Source organism: Diaporthe citri, assembly GCF_014595645.1.
Source record: "Diaporthe citri strain NFHF-8-4 chromosome Unknown scaffold_2, whole genome shotgun sequence".
NCBI classification, from domain to species: Eukaryota; Fungi; Ascomycota; class Sordariomycetes; order Diaporthales; family Diaporthaceae; genus Diaporthe; species Diaporthe citri.
Window position 1 is genome coordinate 5,013,801 of NW_025064847.1, and position 20,142 is coordinate 5,033,942.

At 56.1% G+C, this 20,142-nt stretch overlaps 5 protein-coding genes across 5 annotated transcripts; 4 read left to right on the forward strand and 1 right to left on the reverse strand.

Annotated features, from left to right (window-relative positions):
* Positions 1 to 2,854: 2,854 nt before the first annotated feature.
* Positions 2,855 to 7,417, forward strand: INS49_006928 (uncharacterized protein; the record flags this gene model as incomplete). The annotated part of the gene is made up of 4 exons (XM_043167695.1): positions 2,855 to 3,048; positions 3,271 to 3,328; positions 3,386 to 5,941; positions 6,005 to 7,417. The coding sequence occupies 4 exons, from the start codon at positions 2,855 to 2,857 to the stop codon at positions 7,415 to 7,417; spliced, it is 4,221 nt and encodes a 1,406-aa protein (XP_043028839.1).
* Positions 7,418 to 8,723: 1,306 nt separating this feature from the next.
* Positions 8,724 to 10,001, forward strand: INS49_006929 (uncharacterized protein; the record flags this gene model as incomplete). Its single annotated transcript, XM_043167696.1, has 3 exons — positions 8,724 to 9,089; positions 9,183 to 9,455; positions 9,561 to 10,001. The coding sequence occupies 3 exons, from the start codon at positions 8,724 to 8,726 to the stop codon at positions 9,999 to 10,001; spliced, it is 1,080 nt and encodes a 359-aa protein (XP_043028840.1).
* Positions 10,002 to 12,593: 2,592 nt separating this feature from the next.
* INS49_006930 (uncharacterized protein) lies at positions 12,594 to 13,175 on the forward strand (the record flags this gene model as incomplete). Its single annotated transcript, XM_043167697.1, has 1 exon — positions 12,594 to 13,175. The coding sequence occupies one exon, from the start codon at positions 12,594 to 12,596 to the stop codon at positions 13,173 to 13,175; it is 582 nt and encodes a 193-aa protein (XP_043028841.1).
* Positions 13,176 to 14,743: 1,568 nt separating this feature from the next.
* INS49_006931 (uncharacterized protein) lies at positions 14,744 to 15,061 on the forward strand (the record flags this gene model as incomplete). Its single annotated transcript, XM_043167698.1, has 1 exon — positions 14,744 to 15,061. One exon carries the CDS (start codon positions 14,744 to 14,746, stop codon positions 15,059 to 15,061), a length of 318 nt encoding a protein of 105 aa, XP_043028842.1.
* A 1,101-nt stretch (positions 15,062 to 16,162) lies between these two features.
* On the reverse strand, positions 16,163 to 19,150 carry INS49_006932 (uncharacterized protein; the record flags this gene model as incomplete). The annotated part of the gene is made up of 6 exons (XM_043167699.1): positions 16,163 to 16,222; positions 16,289 to 16,399; positions 16,451 to 16,828; positions 16,881 to 17,213; positions 17,301 to 18,856; positions 18,913 to 19,150. The coding sequence occupies 6 exons, from the start codon at positions 19,148 to 19,150 to the stop codon at positions 16,163 to 16,165; spliced, it is 2,676 nt and encodes an 891-aa protein (XP_043028843.1).
* Positions 19,151 to 20,142: the final 992 nt, after the last annotated feature.

Below are 20,142 nucleotides of genomic sequence, written 5' to 3' on the forward strand. Positions count from 1 at the left end.
AGGACAACTTTCGAACGAAGTTGGTGAGTATCTAGGTAAACGCCGTCGTGGCTTCCATCGCCACAGGTACCTCCTGCCTACTGCCTGCCCACCATGCTTGCTTGCTGTGCTTGTCGCCCAGGGAGGAAATGGAGGTAGGAGCTGGGCTGCCCACATAGAGAGAACGTGGGAGTACGCAGCACACACCCATTGTCCATCCGGGTATGACGCTATCTAGGCACCCAGGGTATTCACCACCTTCCAAGGTTATTGTGGGCACTACCGCCTCCGAGCCTACCTCTGCCAACTTCGAACGCTCTACGCGCTGCACACACTACACACACTGCACACACTGCACCCATCGCACTGCGCCTTGCCTTGAATTCCAATCCCCCCCCCCCAACACTACGCTCTCCTTTTTGCTTGTCCTCCTTTTGTTCTTGTTATACCTCAACTCATCTGTCCGCGGGCGGGATGTTGCTCGTAGCGCACTGTCATGTCATATCATGCCATGTAATGTAAAGTGGCGGCCCAAGAGCGACCCTGGCAGCTTTTTTTTTCCCCTGGAGGGGATCACCGCATGTCGCTGCAAGTCTCCCGATAGGTCCTGCGTTGTACCCGAAGCATTCCCATCCAAAAACATCACCAAAGCTGCCCGCACCCTTGTCGCAAGCGCATTGCCCCATGGGCTGCTTAGGTATCAGTGCTGCATACACGCTGTGCTGTGCAGTCTGAGGTCTCTCTCTCTTGAGATCCGTGTGGCTCCCCACTGGTTGATCACAGGACTGCCGATTGTCGAGGCGATTGCCTGCTTGCCCCCAAAGCTGAGCTTGCTACATATGAGTCTGCCAGTGCCTGCCAGCCTGCCTTCCTTACAGCCAACATGTGTCTACTCACCTGGACGCTGTCGGTGACTCGTCGAGCAGCTGTATAAATTACGCAAGCCGGGCAGGGCAAGGGCAGGGCAAGGGCAGGGCGCAACAAGGTACCTAGTCTACTGTACATGGGCAGACACACACACACACACACTTCTGTCTTCGTCTCTCTCACTCACACCCACAGGTGGACTGGGGGTGTGAGGCGCGTGGGTGTCATGGGGCAACCCGCCAGCAGGGATTCGCCGCTCGATTATCGAACCTTGGGAGTACCGGCCTGGCTCGGTAGAGAGGACTTGCCGGCCCCAAAGTGTCAGACGCCCGCCCACGACCTCCCTCAACCAGCACCCGGCCATGATCACGACATTGTGAGCAGAATTGGCACAGGTTTCCGGCGCGGGACGATTCGCAGGCCACTGGGCTCCCCGGATCTGAGTTGGGTTTTTGCAGCCCTCGATGGCGGTGCGTGGTACGGCCGCCCTCTCGACAGCAGGGCAGCGCCGACAAGATCGGGGACAGAGCTGGGCGGCTGGTACACTGTACGCGAAGAGCATGGGAGGACATGGTACCCGGTACCCCCAGCAGGGCAGGGGCCCAGGTACCTCCACTGCCGCTTCCAATTACGCTAAACTTGCACCAGCGAGGGGCGCCTGGTCTTGTCTCCCGCCGCCTCTTCTGCTTGCTGCCTCTTCTTGCTGCTCTCTTTCGTGCGAGCCCGCTTTCCTCTTGCTTTTCTCCCCTGTCCACACCCCATCAACACCTGCGGTTCACCCGCCTTGCTTTCCTCTCGTCGTCTCTCCAGCGTCGACAGAGTCTGCATCGTGCGGCTTAGAGAGACACGGAAATACACACGACGAGAAGCACACTCCCGAGCTTTTGCCCGGCCAGCCGTTCCGCTTGCTTTTACCCTGCTATCGCCCTGGGTCTCCACCCCTGCCACGCCAGCGACAGCTTGTGTGAACTTTCGGTGCAGCGGCAGCAGCAGCAACAGTCACCCACAACCACCCGTGTGCCTCTTGACTCACCCCGAACCTTGAGATTTTCGCGCGACGACAATCACAGTAACGATTGCGAAGTTACTTGAGGGGCACGATTTTGGACCGGACGCAGCAGTTATTGTTATATATCCAACATAGCCGGTTCGAACAGTCCTCGCGAAGAGGCTTCCGCACAGCAAACCCGTCACCGCGACCCCGATTGCTGTCACACCCTCAGCCGCCTCGACCGAACCCCAAGACGCCGTTCACTCCGTACATGACCGCATTACGTGCTCGTCACTCCGTGAAATCACGCCGTATCGTGTCTTTTCCGAGGACAGGCGCGATAGCCACGTCATTCTCGAGCGACGTCACCACGAGTGAAGCATCTTCGAGCAGTACGGATTTTCACCTTCCGGGTTCACCTTGACTTTCCCGAGGTCGCCATCTCATATTGGTCGGCCGCTGGAGAAGAGAGGACAGGGTCTGCTTTGTAGCACGAGGATAACCAGAAACCTCTACCTTTGTCGAGACGCAAGAGCCTGCTGAGTCGAAGATTCGTCTGGAACCCTGCATCGCTTTGTTGTCTTTGGATTCTCAGATCGTCGCTGCGCCCCTGCTACGTGGATGAGATCGTCTCTTGATCCCTTTCTGGAAACTTTTTCACGGCTTAGCGTCCAAGACGCGAGTTTTCTTCGTCGGGTTGGCTGCATCGGGCGACCTTGCCTGCACCCCCGGCCGATTCCTCAGTCTCCGGTTGAGACAAGACTAGGCAGCCTGCAGCGGGGTGACGGGCCTTGAATTCCTTGTCAGAACCACCACGACGGAATCACTTGTATTGCTTTCCACTCGCTCACCGATCACAACTCTCATCGCTTCCCCCACCCCCCCTCCTGGCGACGAACCTCCCCGATAACAGACGGTGAGAGGTACAGCGCAGCAGCGCCCGACTCGCCAAGCTCACCGTGCGATCACATCGCAACACTTTAACTCTGGTTTTTACCCCCGACAATTTCGGCGGCAATGGCCGCACCTATGCAACAGATGCCTGGCCAGCTCATGCCACAGCAGCAGAACCGCTTTGGCGTGGGCGGCGGAGGGCAGGGGATGGATTTTGGCCACTATGCTTTCCAATTCATACAGAGTACCCCGTATGTCGGCCCTGGCTGGCAGACAAGCGTGGCAATCACGGAGCGTGTCGGCAAGGCTCAAGACCTGTAAGTTTTGCCCGTTGTGAAATTTCATTGTTTGTCTCATTTTTCCTCAACTCCGTTATAATTGGCTGGGCGGCCGTATTGTTTCCGTTCCGGATAGGTTTTACTTTTATTGTTGCACTCTTCATTGTCTTCTCCATCGACATCTCATCCCTTAGGCTGACACGTCTCTCAACCCAGTATTACTAGCGCTGTCCTTGCAACGCCTAATCAGCCGTGGCAAAGACTCGCTCACCTCTGCGTTCAATTTGAGCAGAACACCTTTAGGGAATCACCAGATAAAGTGAGCCACCCCGAACACAGCATCACCATTGTCATGGGCGTGTACTGACCTTGGCAGACTACATACGATCATAAAATGCGGCAAAAGAGCGCAGAAATGCACGCCAGGCGCCAGGGCCAAGTGCCTCAGCTCCAAGAGTCGATGAACGCCCAGGCAGCGCAGCGACAGCAACAAATGATGATGATGAACCAACGACAACAGCAGGCTGCTCTGATCCAGGCCCAGATGGCCGGCAGGGGTGGTGGGCCTAACCAGGCGGGATTTCAGCACCTGCAGAATCCCATGCAGGTATCTCAACTGCCTCAACAGGCCCCTCAGATGGGTCTCAGCTTGAGCAACGGCATGAACCCGCAGATGAACCAAGGACAGCCAGGTTTTCAAATGCCTCAGGGCCCCCAGCGCGGCCCTGAACAACAGCAGTTGACCGATGCGGACAAGCAGAAGATACAGGCGCTGGCTCAGAACCTGATGCAGCAGGCAAGTGATGCCCAGAAACAACAGATGATGCAAAATGTTGCAAGCCGGCTGCCTCCTCAGAGACTTGCACAAATGCGAGCAGAAGGCCAGAATCCTCTAGCAATGTTGTTCCAACAAGAGGCGACTAAAAGGTTCATGATAGCCCGGCGGCATCAGATGCAGAAGCAAGGAATGCCGCCCAACACGCCTGGCATGCAAATGCAGTCCGGCCAACAGCGCGCAATGAACCCAAACATGATGAACAACATGGGCCAGCAGGGTGGACAACTGGGACCGTACGGCAACAACATGGAGAGCATCATGAACGAACAGAAGCAAGGTCTCCTGGCCGAGCAGGCAGGGCAGCTCGTCGTACCGGCGAGCTCGGGCCCGGGCCGCAACGCTACGCCTCAGCCTCTCTCGGGCATCCAGCCCCAGAACATGTTCTCTCAGGGCCAAAACCAAACCCCGCGGCCGCAGATCCCGAACGGCTTTGACCTGCAGCAGCAGCAACAACAGCTGAAGCAACAGATGGCTGCTTCCCATGCTCAAGCACAGCTCAGGGCGCAGGCTGCGGCAAAGGGCTTGCAGGGTCAGCCAGGAGGGCTCAGCGGTCCGATGCCGGCGTCGCAAAGCCCAGCGATGGACAACTTGAATGCTCCCGTCAGGCAGCCACCCGTCGCCATGGGACAGATGGGTAGTAACCAAGGCCAGCCGGGCAACCCTCAGTTCGGCCAGGGGCTTGATCCTCGCTTCAACCAGGCGGGTGGCCCGGGGCAAATGCCCGGGAACCCAAACATGCCGCAAGACCCGGCCATCAGGGCCATGCTCGCTCAACTTGACCCAGAACAGCGGCAGAAGTTCCGCCAGCTGCCGGCGGACAAGCTCAACGAGTTGTTTTCTAAGTGGAAGCGCACAGGCATGCTGCGTCCAGGGCAACCACAGCAAGGAATGCCCATGAACCCAGCAAACCAAGCGAACCCCGCGAACCCCATGGGCAATACCATGCATCAGCAGCCACAAGGAGGGATGGGCCCTCAGATGCAACAGGGCAACTTCCAGAACCCGATGAATCGATTCCGGGGGGCCAACCCGTTACAGCACCCACAAGCGCAGATGATTATGGACAATATGGACCTGCCTGGCCAGGTGATGCAGATCATTCCTGGTATACCGCCTGATGCCAAGAAATGGGGACAGTTCAAGGCATGGGTTTCGCAGACGAACGCGCCCATACCTGACCAGCAGAAGCATGCGCTGAGGTCACTCCAGCTTAATCAGTTCAAACGCATGGTACAGTCCCACGGCCAGGGCGGAGCCCCACAGCAACCCGGAGCTCCCACTCCGAACGCCATTGCAAATCTGCCACCCAATACCCCGATACCTGAAGTCACGCCTCAAGAGATACAGCAATTCCGAATGTCACAGCAGAATTTCAGGGAAGCCCCAGAGGAGCAGATCAAAATGTTCATTCAGCGACTCAAGATACAGAGAATGCGACAAGCCGCTGCGATGGGAGTGGTCGGTCAACCACCGCCTGGGCAACCCGCAACAACAGCAGTCACGCAGCCAGGAGCCCTCCCGATCTCTTCGGGACCCCAACAAGGTATGCAGCCAGGACAGGGCATCCCGGCGCCCGTCTCTGCCCCAGAGCCCACCCAGACTCCAGTTGCAGCGGGACCCCAAGCCAATCGGCCGCCGCAGCCGAACATGTCTGCGCCGCCGAATCCCTCAGCGGCCTCGCAACCGAAGAATCTCAAACGCCCTGGCGACGACCTCGAGGCCCCCACACAGCCGAATGCCAATGATCAGAGGCCGGCTTCTCAGCCCGTCCAACTTCCTCCAGGTGGTCCAATCCCGATCCTAACGCCGGAGCAGTTGACGAAGATGACTCCAGACCAACGGCAGAAGTACGAGCACATGCGGAACCAACAGCAAGCACCAGAGATGATACGCTTCAGAACTATCGCTCAGGAAGAGTCGAAGGCCTATGAAGCTCAAAGATTCCCCGATGTTCCCATGACTGCAGAGAATCGGAACCAGATGGCAGCTTTCATCGGGAAGATCTCACAGGAATTCGCAAAGCTTACCAAAGCGATAAATCATTGGTTCCGGGTCTCCAGAGATGAGCCACGGCTAAGAGCTTTCGTCAGAACAGTACGTGTGAAATCCCTATATTCATTTTTAATATTGTATGCTAACCATCTCTAATCACTTCAGCGTCTGCGAGTGCTAAGCCAGTTCCAAAGTAACAACAACAACAACACGGAGCAGACCCTGAAAGAGAATCTGACAATGACGCGGCAAGAGTTAATCCAAGCTAAGCAGCTGCTCGACAGCATCATGAAGGATTTGGCGTCCATTCAGAAAGGGACTCGGCCACCTCATCCGGGAGGGCCTGCTACAAACCAGCAGCCCTCACTGCCTCCGCAACCACAACAGCCCCCACCGCCCCAGCGGCCTGAGCAGCCAGGATCTAACCAAGCACCGACCCCTCTTAACGAGGCGAACCTGGCCAAGCAGACCCAAGCTCTGAACAAAGCTCACCAATCTCACCAAAGGTCGAGTAGCAAGAGCGGACAACCACCATCGGCTCCGACCTCGGCTCAGCCGCCATTCCCACTCGGCGCCGCTTCGCCAGACGGCAAGCCTCTCTGGGTTGCCGCAACTCCTCTAACCCAGGAGAAGCTGCAGCTCCCGAATGCGCGGAAGAAGATTAAAACGGCCAATGGTCAAGCTTCGTCGCCTGCGGTTTCAAGCCAAAATGCATCGCCACAGACGAAGGTCACGTCTCCGGACCTAAAGAAGAAGGAGCCCAAGGCAGCACCCAAGCCGGCGTTCATGTGCACAGAGCCCGGATGCGAGATGGCCGAGACGGGGTTCCCGACGGAGGAGGCGCGCAAGCAGCATCATCAGGAAGTCCACGTGCTGCCGTACGAAGACCCGCAGCAGTTCATGCAGCAGTCATTTGCCGCAGCGTTTGGATTGGACGAGCACGGTCTGTCGAAGCCACAGGCTCAAGCTGCGCCTGAAGAAGCGACCCCCATGTCGCGCGAGGCTTCAGCCAAGCAACGAGGAGGTGCGCCTGGAGCCCCGGCAGTACAAGGCACCAGAGCCGGCGACAACAAATCGGTCCCGGCGGCGTCGACTGGCCCGAAGTCTGCGGACAAGAACGTGCCTGAGCAGGCCGCCCCTGGTTTCCAACAGCCCCAGGTGGCCATCGATCCTCTTGCGAACACAACGATCGACCCTCAGAGCTTGATGGCGCCAATGATGCACTTGTTCGACCCAGCGGCTGGGGGTGTGATCTCGGACATGACTCTGTACCAGTCGACAACACCGCCCGAGGACACGCCTGAATCGAGCGCGAGCAAGGACAGCGGGGTTTCTGAGCCCAACAGTGACATACCGGAGACGGCGAACCTTGAAATCGACATGAACTGGCAGAATTTTGACGACTCGACGCTTGTGAACGGGATGGCGGCCTTCGGTATGGACATGGAGCTGAACAGTTTCGAAGGAATGACATCGTTCCCGAACGATGACATGTTGATCACAGAGGACATGCTTGTGGATTTGGACAAGCCGTTCACGGGACTAGACTCGTCGCTCTACGAACTAAACACCTTCTGAGAGAGATGTTAAGCGGTGTGGGCGCAGGAGATGAAAGCAAGCGGGCCACGCCGACAAGCTCATTGATTCACGTCCTCAGCGTTCCTTGATTCAAAAACAAGACACGGAGTTTGCCTGAGATTTGACGGAGTTTACGGATTGGTGGTGACATAGGTTTAGGCGGGTTTTGTCGAGCGCGACAGGTGGATAAAAAGAGGCTTTCAAGGATGTTCATGGGAAGGGAGGGATGGGGGAGGCTTTCAAGGATGATACCCGCCGGCGATTTTGTTTTGAATGCATCTCTCGTTCTAGGGAGGCTTAGTTGCCATGTTGATCGAGGAGGCTGGTCGCATTGGAATATGCAGCGACCAAGTTTTTTGGGGGTTCCAGAACCACATTTGATCAGGTATATAAAGGAAGGGCATTGTGGAGAGACACCTAGGTCATTATTTTTAGGGATGGTGGGGCGGGGGGAGAAACTTGTATGCCATTTGACGACATTTCTACAACATGAATGACATGACAACGATGGTGACGTTGACTTTTGGGTTTGACGGTGATGGTGACGGTGAGAAGTAAAGGTGAATGAGGACTACGTGGGCTATGTGGGCTATGTGGGCTGCATATCTGTGTGATGGACCCGTTGAATTCAGGGGGGTGGGATTCAGGGCTGCAGACGCGAAGTCCCACCACAACATGCATGACCTTGGGCTTGGAATGGCAGAATGGGCACGCCGAACAAAGCCTGTCTTTTCAGGCGCGGGTCCACCAGGGCAACTTGGGCGTGCTGTACGACCGGGGCGGGGTCCTTGGCCGAAAGAGGCAGTCGAGTAAATATGTACAGCAGCAATACACGTAACAGGGGGCCGCTGAACTCGACCGGTACGCGACGTGTCGCCCTGCCCACCCCAGCCCCCAGGTGCCCCCGTCTCCCCCCCCCGTACCTACCACAGTTACAACCCATACAGCGACCCACGTCAGTTCTGTCTGAGCTGCTATTAAGCAGGATAGCATTCATAAATTCACGTCCTGCTCAGAAGCACTGCATTGCTGCACCACACTGCAACAAACACCGCAGACACGTCCTCGTGCCCGTTCTCCATTTCTATATCACGCTGTTCTCTGCGCGTCTCATTAGCTGCTGCATCTTTTGCCTCATCACGCACTCACCGTCTTCTTTTGAGAGAGTTCCGCTGCAGACGCGCCTTGCAACGCAGCACCCTCCCGCCAGGCGTCCTTCGCTGCACCAGCCCGTCTCGCGGTGGCGAATCCACTTCCCAAGTCGCGTTCCCGCAAACACCCAAACAACCCAAACGCCCTACCCAAGATGAGCGCAACCGCGACGCCAACCAAGCGACGCGTCCTCGGCTCGCTGGACGCAAACGTCCAGATGTCGCCGAGGTCGCCGGGGCTCGGTGCCAGCCCGCTCAAGAAGGCCAGCCGCGAGGCCAGCCGCGAGGCCAGCCTGAGCCTCTCCCGCCGCGCGAGCCCCTCCCCTCGCAAGCAGGCGTCAAGGGAGGGTGCCCCCAGGAAGAGGCCGCTGGAGGAGGCGTCGGCGGCGTTGCAGCAGCCGGCTGTCAAGAAGCTGTGCTCTGACGACGCGGCGGCTGCGGTCTCAGCCCCGGAGGCAAATGCTACTGCTCCTGCTGCGGCCGCCTCAGGGAGACAGCAGACGGTGCAGAACAACGACGAGGTACGCATCCCATGTCCACTCGGGCTTTCCTCACGCAGCATGGCCTTTGATCACGCCGGCATGCGACGGACATGATGCTGACCTACCGTACAGAACGACCCACCCGCGTCACAGCCTACCACGACTGGTGACCGAAGATCCGTCTCCCCGGACGCGAGCTCACTCTTTGACGTCTCTGGCATGAATACGTCCCAGGATACCACCATCACGGAACCCGACATCGACGCGCCCATCACTGCTACTGCTACCGCCCCCGCCGCCTCTACCCTTCCCGCCGCTGCCCCTACATCGTCCCTTCCAAACACCCTCGCCTCACCACCACCGCCGCAAACGCGTCGGATCTCGACGCGCGAGGAGCTCAAACAGGTATGGCTCACACTACCGACACATCGCATGGAACGTCGGCTGGAGCAAAGTTGCTCCCTCACAAACACACGCACACATTGAACCTTTACTGACGCGTCAGCGCAGAAGACCGAGATTCTCAAATTAAGGCTCAGCCTGGCCAACTACAAGGTCCAGACAGGCCAGGTCGACGTACCCCTCGACAGGCTGCAGGTCCGGCCCGTGCCGGGCATGACGCGCCGCAGAACACCGCTACCGTCCATGTCAGCTCACACGGTGGAGAGGTCGACGCCGGCGCAGCAGTGGTACCGCCTCGCCAACGACCGCAAGACCACGGCGGCGGCAGCAGTCACATCGCTGCCATCGCAGGCGGGGAGGGAGGCCGGGATGTCGCCGCCGCCGGACAAGCACGTCCTCCCGCGGCTGTCGTCGGCATCCATGTCCATCGTCTCGACCCCCCGGCATAGGCAGCGGGACGCCGACGAGGAGAGCCTGACGTCTAGTGCGCTCAGGGGCGGGGCGGCCAAGGGGCTGTTAAGCCTCTCGCAGGGGTCTGTCGGGCGGTGATGAGGGTGCGCGATGCTGCTGTCTTTATCAGGCAAGCTAGTCTGGGGCTTTTTAAACCCCGCTCTTCGCGCCATAACTCCATTTTTCTTTTGTTTTTCAGGGTTACAATCTGGCCTACACGCGTGCTGGCGGACGCGCGGTGAGGGAGGAAGCATCTGTTCTGCATGATGATATGAATGTCTGGCTGGGTACACACGCATTGGGCTGGGTAGAATGTGGACGGAGCATTGCGGCTGGGAATCTGCTGGGATAGGGAGCAGATATTAAAGGTTCAAGTAGAAGAATAGAAACTTCTTGTAATTTGTTCTCTTTTGCCGAGCGATCAGTCTGGGCCATGGGCATGAGGCACACTGTGCCGGCGGGCATCTCCCTGGTGGTGTCGAGTCCCGCGCCTGCGACTTAGGATTGGTAAGGAACCTTTTCCTCGGCCGGCTGACCGCTGGGAGTGGGTGTTAGGGGCCGACACAATGACTAGAGCGCGATGGAGGGCAGCGATGTTCAGAGTGATGAGTCGCTTTCCCTAGGTGGATCAGCGAAATACCCGACAACAGTAGCCACCGGGAACGGACGGGGTCGGTGCTACCTATATCTTATCTGCCATCTGTGCAGCCTCTCCATTTCTTTGGTGTGTGTGCGTGTGTGTAGGCATACTCTTCTATGCTGTGAGTTCAGGCAAGCCGTCGGCAGTGGGTGGAAGTTGCAAACCACACAGTAGGTTATGACTAAACCAACCTAACAGGTAAGCGGCATAAGTGCCCGTCACTAAAAACAAGAAAACAGGATTGGGAAGGGTGCGCGGGCTCACGCGTGCGCGTATGCACGCAGGGACCGCCAAGCTTCCGCTCCCGCTTTTTTCCTTTCTCTTCTTGTCTCCCCATCCTTGCTGCACGTCATCTTTCCCACCCAAGCTCCTGCGCCAGCCACTCGGCAGCGCTGCCGAGCCACCCCGGATTTTCTGGAATGTGGGGAAGGGGCGAGAAATGATCGACAGCCGCGCTTTCTTTTTTTGTCTCCACGTTCCCACCCACATCGGACGACAGCCGCTGGGGACATCGGACGACACTTTGTGGGTTGGGGGCCGACGATTGTGTCTGCTGGGTGTGAACAACCCGCAAATTCCCTGCAAATCTTTTGTCCCATCCCGTGAATCGCAATACTGGAGCATCGAGGAAAAAACCCTTCTCTGCCAAGCGCTGTGTTTACTTTCTGAGCCCCCAACACGCGGCTGATTGGTTCCTGACGCGCCGTTTTGCGCGCAGTGGGGAGGGCTGGATTACTGCAGACACCAGACACACGGCTTGTACAATCGCAATCAGAGGGACACAGTGCATGCGCGGAATTTTTTTATTTTTTTTTAAAAAAAAAATCTTTTGTCTGCCCGTCAAGGTGCTGCCACACAGGACCGAGCGAGGCTTAGTCGGACTATCCGCGCGAGACCTGCATGAATTGTGTAGGGTCAAAAGCGTTGGCTCAAAGGAATCAGCCCATTTCATTAGCACGTTCCCTCCCGCACTGTATTTGCGCCCGAGACTGAGTGCGGGATTTCTGGCTGCTCACGAGCAGGATCTTCGAGTGCATGGTACACAATATCGATGTCCCTCCGAATTTTGTTCTCTTGCTTCGACTCATGTTCATCATATTTTGGAACTAGAACACCAAAGGCCACAGTGTTTATGCTGGGGATATCAAGCGGGGCTATTGGACTTGCCCAATATTTCCCACTGGTACGAATTAAATAGATGATACTGACCTATGAAGTAAACACACCTCGTCTCATCCCCAGTCATCACATTTTGGCCCAACTTTAAGTGTGTAGAATCGCAGACCAGCATCTAAAATACCTAGCCGCCTACAACCAGTCACCTTTATGAGCACATGAAATATGAACACCCGCTACTCCGTCTAGTTTCGAGAGAACCTTCCTGTCCTCCTTCATGAAATGACTGGCCCGGGGATCAATAGTCGCGCCCTCTACGACACCAGACTCATCTTCACACGGAAGGCAGCTCTAGTTCAACGCGTAGTGTGTGATTTCGCAGACTATTTACCCTGACAAACACACTTTCTATCAGTAGCGGATTTCCATTGCGTTGAATCCAGACACAAAGGTCCTCAGAACCCCAAACTCGCCCATCTCTAGACATCTCTAGATCGCATCCCTCTGGGCCTTGATGGTCCATCTGCTTCATATAAAAGAACAGCCACCCTCCCACCTCGATCGGTTTCGTCCCCGAGCAACTATCCTCCACACAAACTCTCAAGCCTACTTTTGCTGCTAGTCACGAAACCAAACACTGTCATCAACACAAGAAACAAGACGCACTCTGACTATTAGTCACTACCCACACATCTATCTATCTATCCATCATCAGGTACCTCCTCATCCCAACCCTCATCACACTACAATACGACTAACATACGAGAGCAGTCACTCGTAGCACGAGTTGCAAGCACCTCTCACACCTGTGACTACCATCCGTCACAATGTGCATACTCTCTTACACAAGTTACAACAACTGTGGCTGCGCACGGGTTCACGCCACCCTGCCATGCTCCAGGGCCTTCAACCCATCACTGCCGAAGTGCCATCTGATGAGCTACATGCAAAAGGAAGAGGTTGAGGGCGACTGCCCAGAATGCAAGCCAGCATTCGACAACAAGAGCGGACTCAAGTCCCGGATCACGCTGAACTTCACGAGAAAGACGCCCCGCCCCATCATGCAAGAGGTACACCAGCTCATGGGAACCTTCGCCGAGATCGACCAGCAGCACAACCAGTTCAGGTACCTCGACCCACAGGCGCGCGAGAACCACAACTGCAAGCTCTTCCTGGACTGGCTCGACGACCCAGAGCACCCGGGACCCCAGCCAGGCGACCTGGATGAGTACGACCTCGCCTGGTTACGCGAGAAGCGCGAGCTCATGCGCGCAAGCCGCGCCGGACACCAAGACGGCATGGGCAGGATCACACCACCACCTCCCCCCACGCCACCAACCACTATGACCCAGGTCATCTCCGTCTGCGTCAGGGGCGAGTACACCCTCAGGGCCCGCCACCACGTCCTCACCGCCGACCAGCGCGAGGCCATGCGCCGCCTGGGCCACGACAACATCCGCAGGCTCTCCGTCGTCGACCGCCGCCACCATCACCACAGCGACACCAGCAGCGACTAGTTCATCCTGTCAACACGCCGCCACACCCTCTCGGCAAGCCAGCGCGCCGCCCTGCGCCGTCAAGGACATGGCAACGCCCGCAGGCTCTCGGTCATTGCCCGTCGCCGTCGTCAGCCACTCACCTGAGGCGGTCTGCTTCCACCACGGTGGAAAGCTTTTTTTCCCAGAGAAAAAACTTTGGGTTTATTTTTCAGCGTTTGATTTTACTTGAGGTCCTCATGATTTCGACTTTGGTTGTTGGGTTTGGTTTGGACTTTTCGACACTGCCAGATTCGACGCGCACCGACATGAGCACTACTACTAGCTCACACACACACGCCATACCCACTCCGGGCGCACTGGACAGACACAAGCGGGACTTGACTTTTTGGATTGGAAGGGCTGCAAGGGAGATCGAAATCATGAGTCATCTTTTCACTATAGATAGCACGGCGTTTTGGAATTTCGGAAAATTGTAGGAGGCGCATTACGATACCCAACTATACCACGACATTGAGTATTCAGCATCAGAACAACACGACATCACGGCATCATTGCTACACACCATCAACAAATCTCCTTAGATAGACTGAGACAAAGAAAAACCCTTGTTGTTTCACAAACAACTCGTCCTAAAATTTGTTCGCGTGACACTGGCTTGAATTTATTCAAATCTGATTATTGTATGAACCGGGCTCAAGATATCTGTCTTTGGTTATGAAATGTTGTGGCAGAAATAAGACTATACATTATGCCCAAGGGCTCAAGAGAGAAAAGCGTAGTTACAACTGTTCATGGTCTATCTAGGCTCCTCCACATCTTGAGTCTCTCGATTGTTTTATGAGTAAGTTAAGTACTACTATTATTATCCCCAAAGCTTGAATAATGAGGAATTCCTGGGCCATCCACGCGCGTCTTCAGTGCCAAAGACCAGCAGTATGTCACCTCTCTTCGGAAGTGCGAGTCCCTCGAGGACGTCGTCAAGTGCGGCGTGGAGGATACCGGCCTGCAGGATGTTGTACAAACTTATTCTCAGGAATACCCAGCTAGGCATTTAAATTTCAATAATCAATCTGGTTTGATTAACCAACACGATCGTGATCATTTGGTAATTAATTCGACAATATGCAGCTCATGTACAGGGACAAAAACAGCTTCGCTGCATCCCTGTGTGAATGTCAGTATAGCCTTCTGCTTCGATCAATTCGTGAGCTTGGTCAAGTGCGGACTTACGATCTTTTACGAGAAGAATGCTGAGGACGTTGGGTAATAGCCTTGGTTGGGAGGGGGAGGGGCGTATGTGTTGTTTAACCTTCGAGCACGGGTCTGGCAGCAGGCCTTCATTAGCCGCCAGGAAGATGAGAATGGAGCTTCTAATTCCCATCGAACTGAGTCCACCGCCGAAATTGAAGCAGGAGCACACCAGGAGGAGGCTGCTGAGGCTGCACGACGCAAGGCCAAAGACTTGCCGTTTCCTCAGCCTTGCAGAAGAAGAACCCCTCCCCCCCCCCCTTTTTTTTAGATTCACAGCGGCCATTGATGCATAATCGTACGTGCTCCAAAGCGCGCAAACGACTCGTTTCCCATTCATGAGTCGATGCTTCCTGACAACCGAGACAATTCCTTTACGGCTGCGATCGAGTCAAGGGGGTTCCAGCGTTTCGCCCAAGTCCAAAGCGCCAAGGAAGAGGGAAAAGCTTGGTCAGAAGAAGAACCAGAGTGTCAAGTTGCCATCATCCCTGATGCTCACATTGCAGGGGCAGCGCCGTAGTGACGAGGACCTAATAGACACGATTCGTCGGTTGGCCGAGTCAGCAGCTGCGGCAAACCAGGACGAAGAGAAGGCCACTGCGGGCGCCCTGGTGGAGGACCAGTATGGTGAAAATATAGCAGGCCCACCCAGTTAGGAGGGAGACCGAGAAAACCAGGACAAAGGTCAAAGATCGACATAGCTTTTGGTTGTGAGGTGACACGGCAATGGTCAGGCTCGACGAGCACAGCACCTCTTTCCCCTCGACATCCTGGATGGGGAGTCCACCACTATAAACACACATTACAGGCATGCGCCTGAGCGAGGCTCCACGGTATACGAGACGACACGGCACGATTGGGCAGATTCCTGAGTGCTAATGGCCCATACATTGCTGAAGTGCCTATTTGGAACTGATCCCAAGTGCATCTTAGCTAGTTGCATATTAAATACGACGCCGAAAAGACCGCCTTATTCTCTTCGTTCTCAGATGTGACCATACACCATGGTGATGAGACTGGGACACCGAGCCGTCTGAATATGGATTGTCCAACCCTCGGAAGAGTCATATTCGAAGATACCAGTTCTCGCGGACGCCCGGTGTGGCTGTTGGCGAAGATCGCCGTGCAGACTGAGAGACTCCGCCGCACCATACCCACCCACCAGCCGCTGCGCTTGCTATCTGTCATCGGATCCAAGACATCAGAGCCATCAGCGCTGAGGTAGCGCCCCGAACGGCCCAAGCGTTTCTGCCGGTCCGCAGATAAGCATCATGATAAATTGCAGTTGGCAACGCGTACAATTGCCAACCTGGGAGAGAGAGTGAACAACTACGATAAACCGGCCGCGGCTCGCGATCAAAGAGAAGCGACGCATAGTTGCCTGTCCACGGCCAGGCAGACGACCTCGAGCGGCCCCATATACCCGCGAAGTCGACCGGGCGGCAAAGAGCGTCCGCTGCAAGTGACTCCTGCTGCGCTACGTTGAGCTCGAGACACGAATTCGGATTCGAGGCGGCGACGTCATCCCCCAAAGTCTTTGCGTTTTTTTTCAGCGCACAGCGATACATGCATGAGGTACTTTGGCAAATGTGAATAATATTCTATCTTTCCTGACAAGTTATGACGCCGAATGCTGTATCCCAACGCTCGAATGCATATGAATAGCTGCCGAACTCTCTTGTCGGCAGATGCAGCTTGCCTCTGGGGCGTGTGGTGTTCTTGTGTCTCTTTCCAACTTTCCTGCCGTATTCCATGGCTTACATGTGGCCTTGCTTCTCCAGCTCTCTCATATACTTGACGAAAGTCTTCTTGTGTGTCTGTTTTTGAATGTCAGCTTTCGCCGCTACCCCTTGTAAAATCGAGCACAGTAAGGCGATACGAACCATGCCAGCGTACTTGCCGTCACGAAGGACGCAAATATATCTCAAACCGAGTTTCACGAAGCACTCGTATACAAGGTCCATGGAAGAATGTATGTCCAGAGCGACGGGTGCCTATCGAAGCTGTTAGGTTGCGATTCCTGCAAAGTTCACCAATGTACGTACCGGGTCGATGTATCTTGTGAAGTCAGTGGGATCAGGTGAACCGTCATCCGAATCGTCAATGGAAGGCACTTGGGCCATGAGACACAAGTCCGAACTCTCGTCAGAAAGCTGATCCAGGGCGAACTCAAGGTCTGGTGCAGGTATCAATCCGACCAGCACGTCATTCCTAAGAATAGGCAGGCCGCCATCGATTTCTCCAGCAGCATGAAGACGCTCGAGCTTGCCTCTCAGGCTTGTGGCTGAAACGAGAGGGGAGTTGGTTATGTCAATCACCCTCACGCGGCGTACCTTGGGCACAAGGTCTGCGAGGTCCGTCGTGAAGATCGGCTTGTGTTTGTTGTTGAGGAAAGGATATGAGTTCAGCTCCGTCAAAAGATCCTAGCCGCAGTCAGTATGTGCTCTTCACTTTGCTTGTGAATGTCCCACTCACATAGATGCTCAGTGGCTCGATGAAATCTGATGTCCACTTCGCAACCAGAATGGCCAAGGAAAAGGGCAGCACATAGTCAAGGCTTCCAGTTAGCTCGAAGAGGATTACGGCGAGCGTGACAGACAGTCGAGTCACGCCACACATGGTCGAACCGGCGGCGATCAGGGCATATACACCAGGTTGAATACAAGTGGCATCTCCTATCCGTGAGCATCGGTCCCAGACGGGCCATGTGTTGAACGTCATGACGAGCCATTGAACAATATGTCCAATCAATCGGCCCATCAAGCCGCCTACCACCATGGATGGCACGTATATACCAGCTGGAACTTTCTGAATGGTTCGGTCGTGTTAGTTTCTCGTCAGAACTCCTCGCACAGGGGATCAAGCACGATAGGGATGAAGGATCAAACAACTCACAATACCGAACGTAATGACGGTCAAGAAACCTTTGATGAGGAAGGCCACCAACAAGTTCCGCAGTACGGGAGGAATGTCCACCCTTGCCTCTGGGCACAGGCCAAGCTCGTCCAGACTATCATCCTCCGGGTCGCAAGGAGCTGCGAGATTGTAGAGCAGCTTCGCCACAGGCAGCTTTGTAAGCCCGTTCCAGTATCCGATCAACCCTGTGACCATGGCCACCAGGATGACCTCCACGACGGGCACCTTTTTGATGACAGGAATCTTGCGGAAGGTCCTGGCCCAGTACCTGGAGGCCTTGATGAACAAGGCACCGAGAACTCCGCCGAGGATCCCGACAATGACAAAGGAGACGAGCTCGAAGTATTCCCAGTCAACGGCGTAGTGAACTTGGAACATGACAATTTTGTGGGTTCCATATGGATTGAGAAACTTCAAGGTCAAGGCGGCAATGATGCAACAGAAGAAGGTCCTGAAGAGGGTTTTGGCGGGAAAGAAGTAAGCCACCTCCTCCAATCCGAAGAGAACTCCCCCCAGAGGCGCACCGAAAGCAACGGCAACACCTGCTGCTGCGGCTGCTGAAAGCACTTCACGTCGCTTTCCGTCGTTTCGATCGTACTTTTCGAACAAACGACAGGCGATGTTGCCAACACAAGTCGCAATATGGACATAGGGGCCTTCCTTCCCCAGGCTCAAGCCGGATGCCACGCTGAGGATCAGGCCCACCGACTTGATGATGAGGGTTTTGAGGCCCAAGAAACCGTGCAGCACGAAGCCGCTCAGGATGACGCGCACCTCGGCGACTCCGCTGCCAGCAGCCGAGTAGTAGATCATGGGCGGCGCCGTGGGGGAGGGCGAGGTCTCCTGGCGGTTTCGCGGGGGACTGGCGTCGCCGTTCTCGTGCTCAGGCTCGTTGTCTGCTAAAGGAGCAGCCTCGGCTGCCAGATTCTCGTCCAACGTGGAGAGTCTGTAAGCCGAGGGAACGACCGTCTTTGTCGTGAGCGTGAGCAGACACGCAGCCAGTGCGAACAAGCTGACCCAGAGGATGTAGACGAGCCACTCTCTCCACTTGGCAGCAATGGGCAAGTCAACGACAACGTCGGACCAAGACACCCAGTCAGTGCAGTCCCCCAGCGGACAGCATCTCTTCTCGCTCAGGTACCAGCTCGTCTGGCAGTAGCCATCCTTCCAATCGAAGAGCACCTGTTCGGACACGTTGATGGCGTACGCTATAACGGCAACAATAAAGCCAACTACGGCGGAGAGAATCCAGCCCTGTGCGCCGTCGAAAAGGAGGTAGAAACGGCCCCAGAAGTCGGTGCGGCTCCGAAGGGCCTTGGCGCGGTAGGCATCAGCGATGCTGTCGTGTACCCAGTCGGTGGAGGTAAATTGGTCGTACCAGACGCGGTCATCTTGGGAGAAGGATGTTTTGGACTCGGCCATGGGGTCTTGCTGGTGGGAGATGGCATTGATCAGGCGTGTGCCCCATGATCCGGCTCGGCTGTGGTGCTTGGTGGAAGGGGTAGCAGCTGCGAAGGCGAGGACCTCAATGTTAGCTCTGATATGTCAAGCACAGCAGCAACAGCGCAGTAGTGCGAACCTAGAAAGCTACTGCCCGTCGGCAGCTGCACGTTGCGTAGTGTGCGCGGCGTGCGTGGACTGTCGGGCGCATCGGAGATCTTGACGTGGGACCTGGAGCGCCCAAGCAGCGACGTCCGCTCAGTAGGCTCGTCTGACATGGACCCTCGCCGGCTGTGCATGCGCGACGCAGGCCGTGAACGCCTTCTGTGGCTGATGGGCGAGTGGGGCACCGCGAGGTGCGGCCTGTCGTCGTCCTGGTCGTTGTCCATCTTGGGCGGTTGATTATAGAGGCTCTCCTGTCTGATATATCGCTGCTAGCTGGGCGTTGGGTGTTGCCGAGTGGTGCCCTCCCTGCATCACAGAGTCGGACGGGTAAGCATGGCGCGCAGTCGGACGGGTTTGATGGGTGGGTCAGTGCGATTAGGTTCAGGATGGAAGTATCTTGACCGGGTGGGGGAAAGTTTAAGAAGGCGGGAAGAAGAAGATCAAAGGTGGACGAGGGGATGATGAGGGTGGGAGGTGACGAGGGGCCCACTCTTTGCGGCCGGGGCGGACGGTGAGGGACAAGGAACCCAAGGCTCGCGCGGCTGGTGGGCTTGGAGTTTCGGTGGCCGTCAACTGCAGGCCATGGTCGAGCAGCTGCGATGGCTGTGTTTCAAGGAGGAATGAAATATGTCTATATTGGGGCCCAGGTGGCACAGAGCTGGCTGTGCGGTCACTTGCAAGTCTGTCCGCGTATCCGCCTAGAGTCTATGTTCAGGCCAGACGCGGTAGATAGCAGTTCAGTAAACACGAGGTCGAGTCATCGGTGTTCTATGCCGAGAAGGTTGGCTGCATCGACGAGCCTAATCTGCGACAAGCTGTCTCGGGGCTGGCAGATTGCGCAATAGTTGGACGGAGGGCCATCCTGGTAAGGGTCCTGGCTTGAGGGGCTCGCAGCACTGTATGCATCCTCATCAAGGTCACGAGCGCGCAAAGCAAACTGCACAGCATCGATCAAGATGCAGCAGGATGGGGTCACCCTACAACTGCCAGGTGGACGGGTGGATGGGGATGCATTGTGACTTTATTTTGGGGGCACGAGGCTTCGAGCATTGCATCATACCTGGATCCTGGGGGCCCGTCTTAGGACCCCTCCGTCTGATGATTGGAAGAGAGCTGCCCTGCATGAGCTGCCGGTCTGGGGGGCAGCTTTGCCAACTGCAGTAAGGCGCCTAGGTCCCCTAAAATGTGTCACCTGGTCGGTCTTGGTGCTATTCCA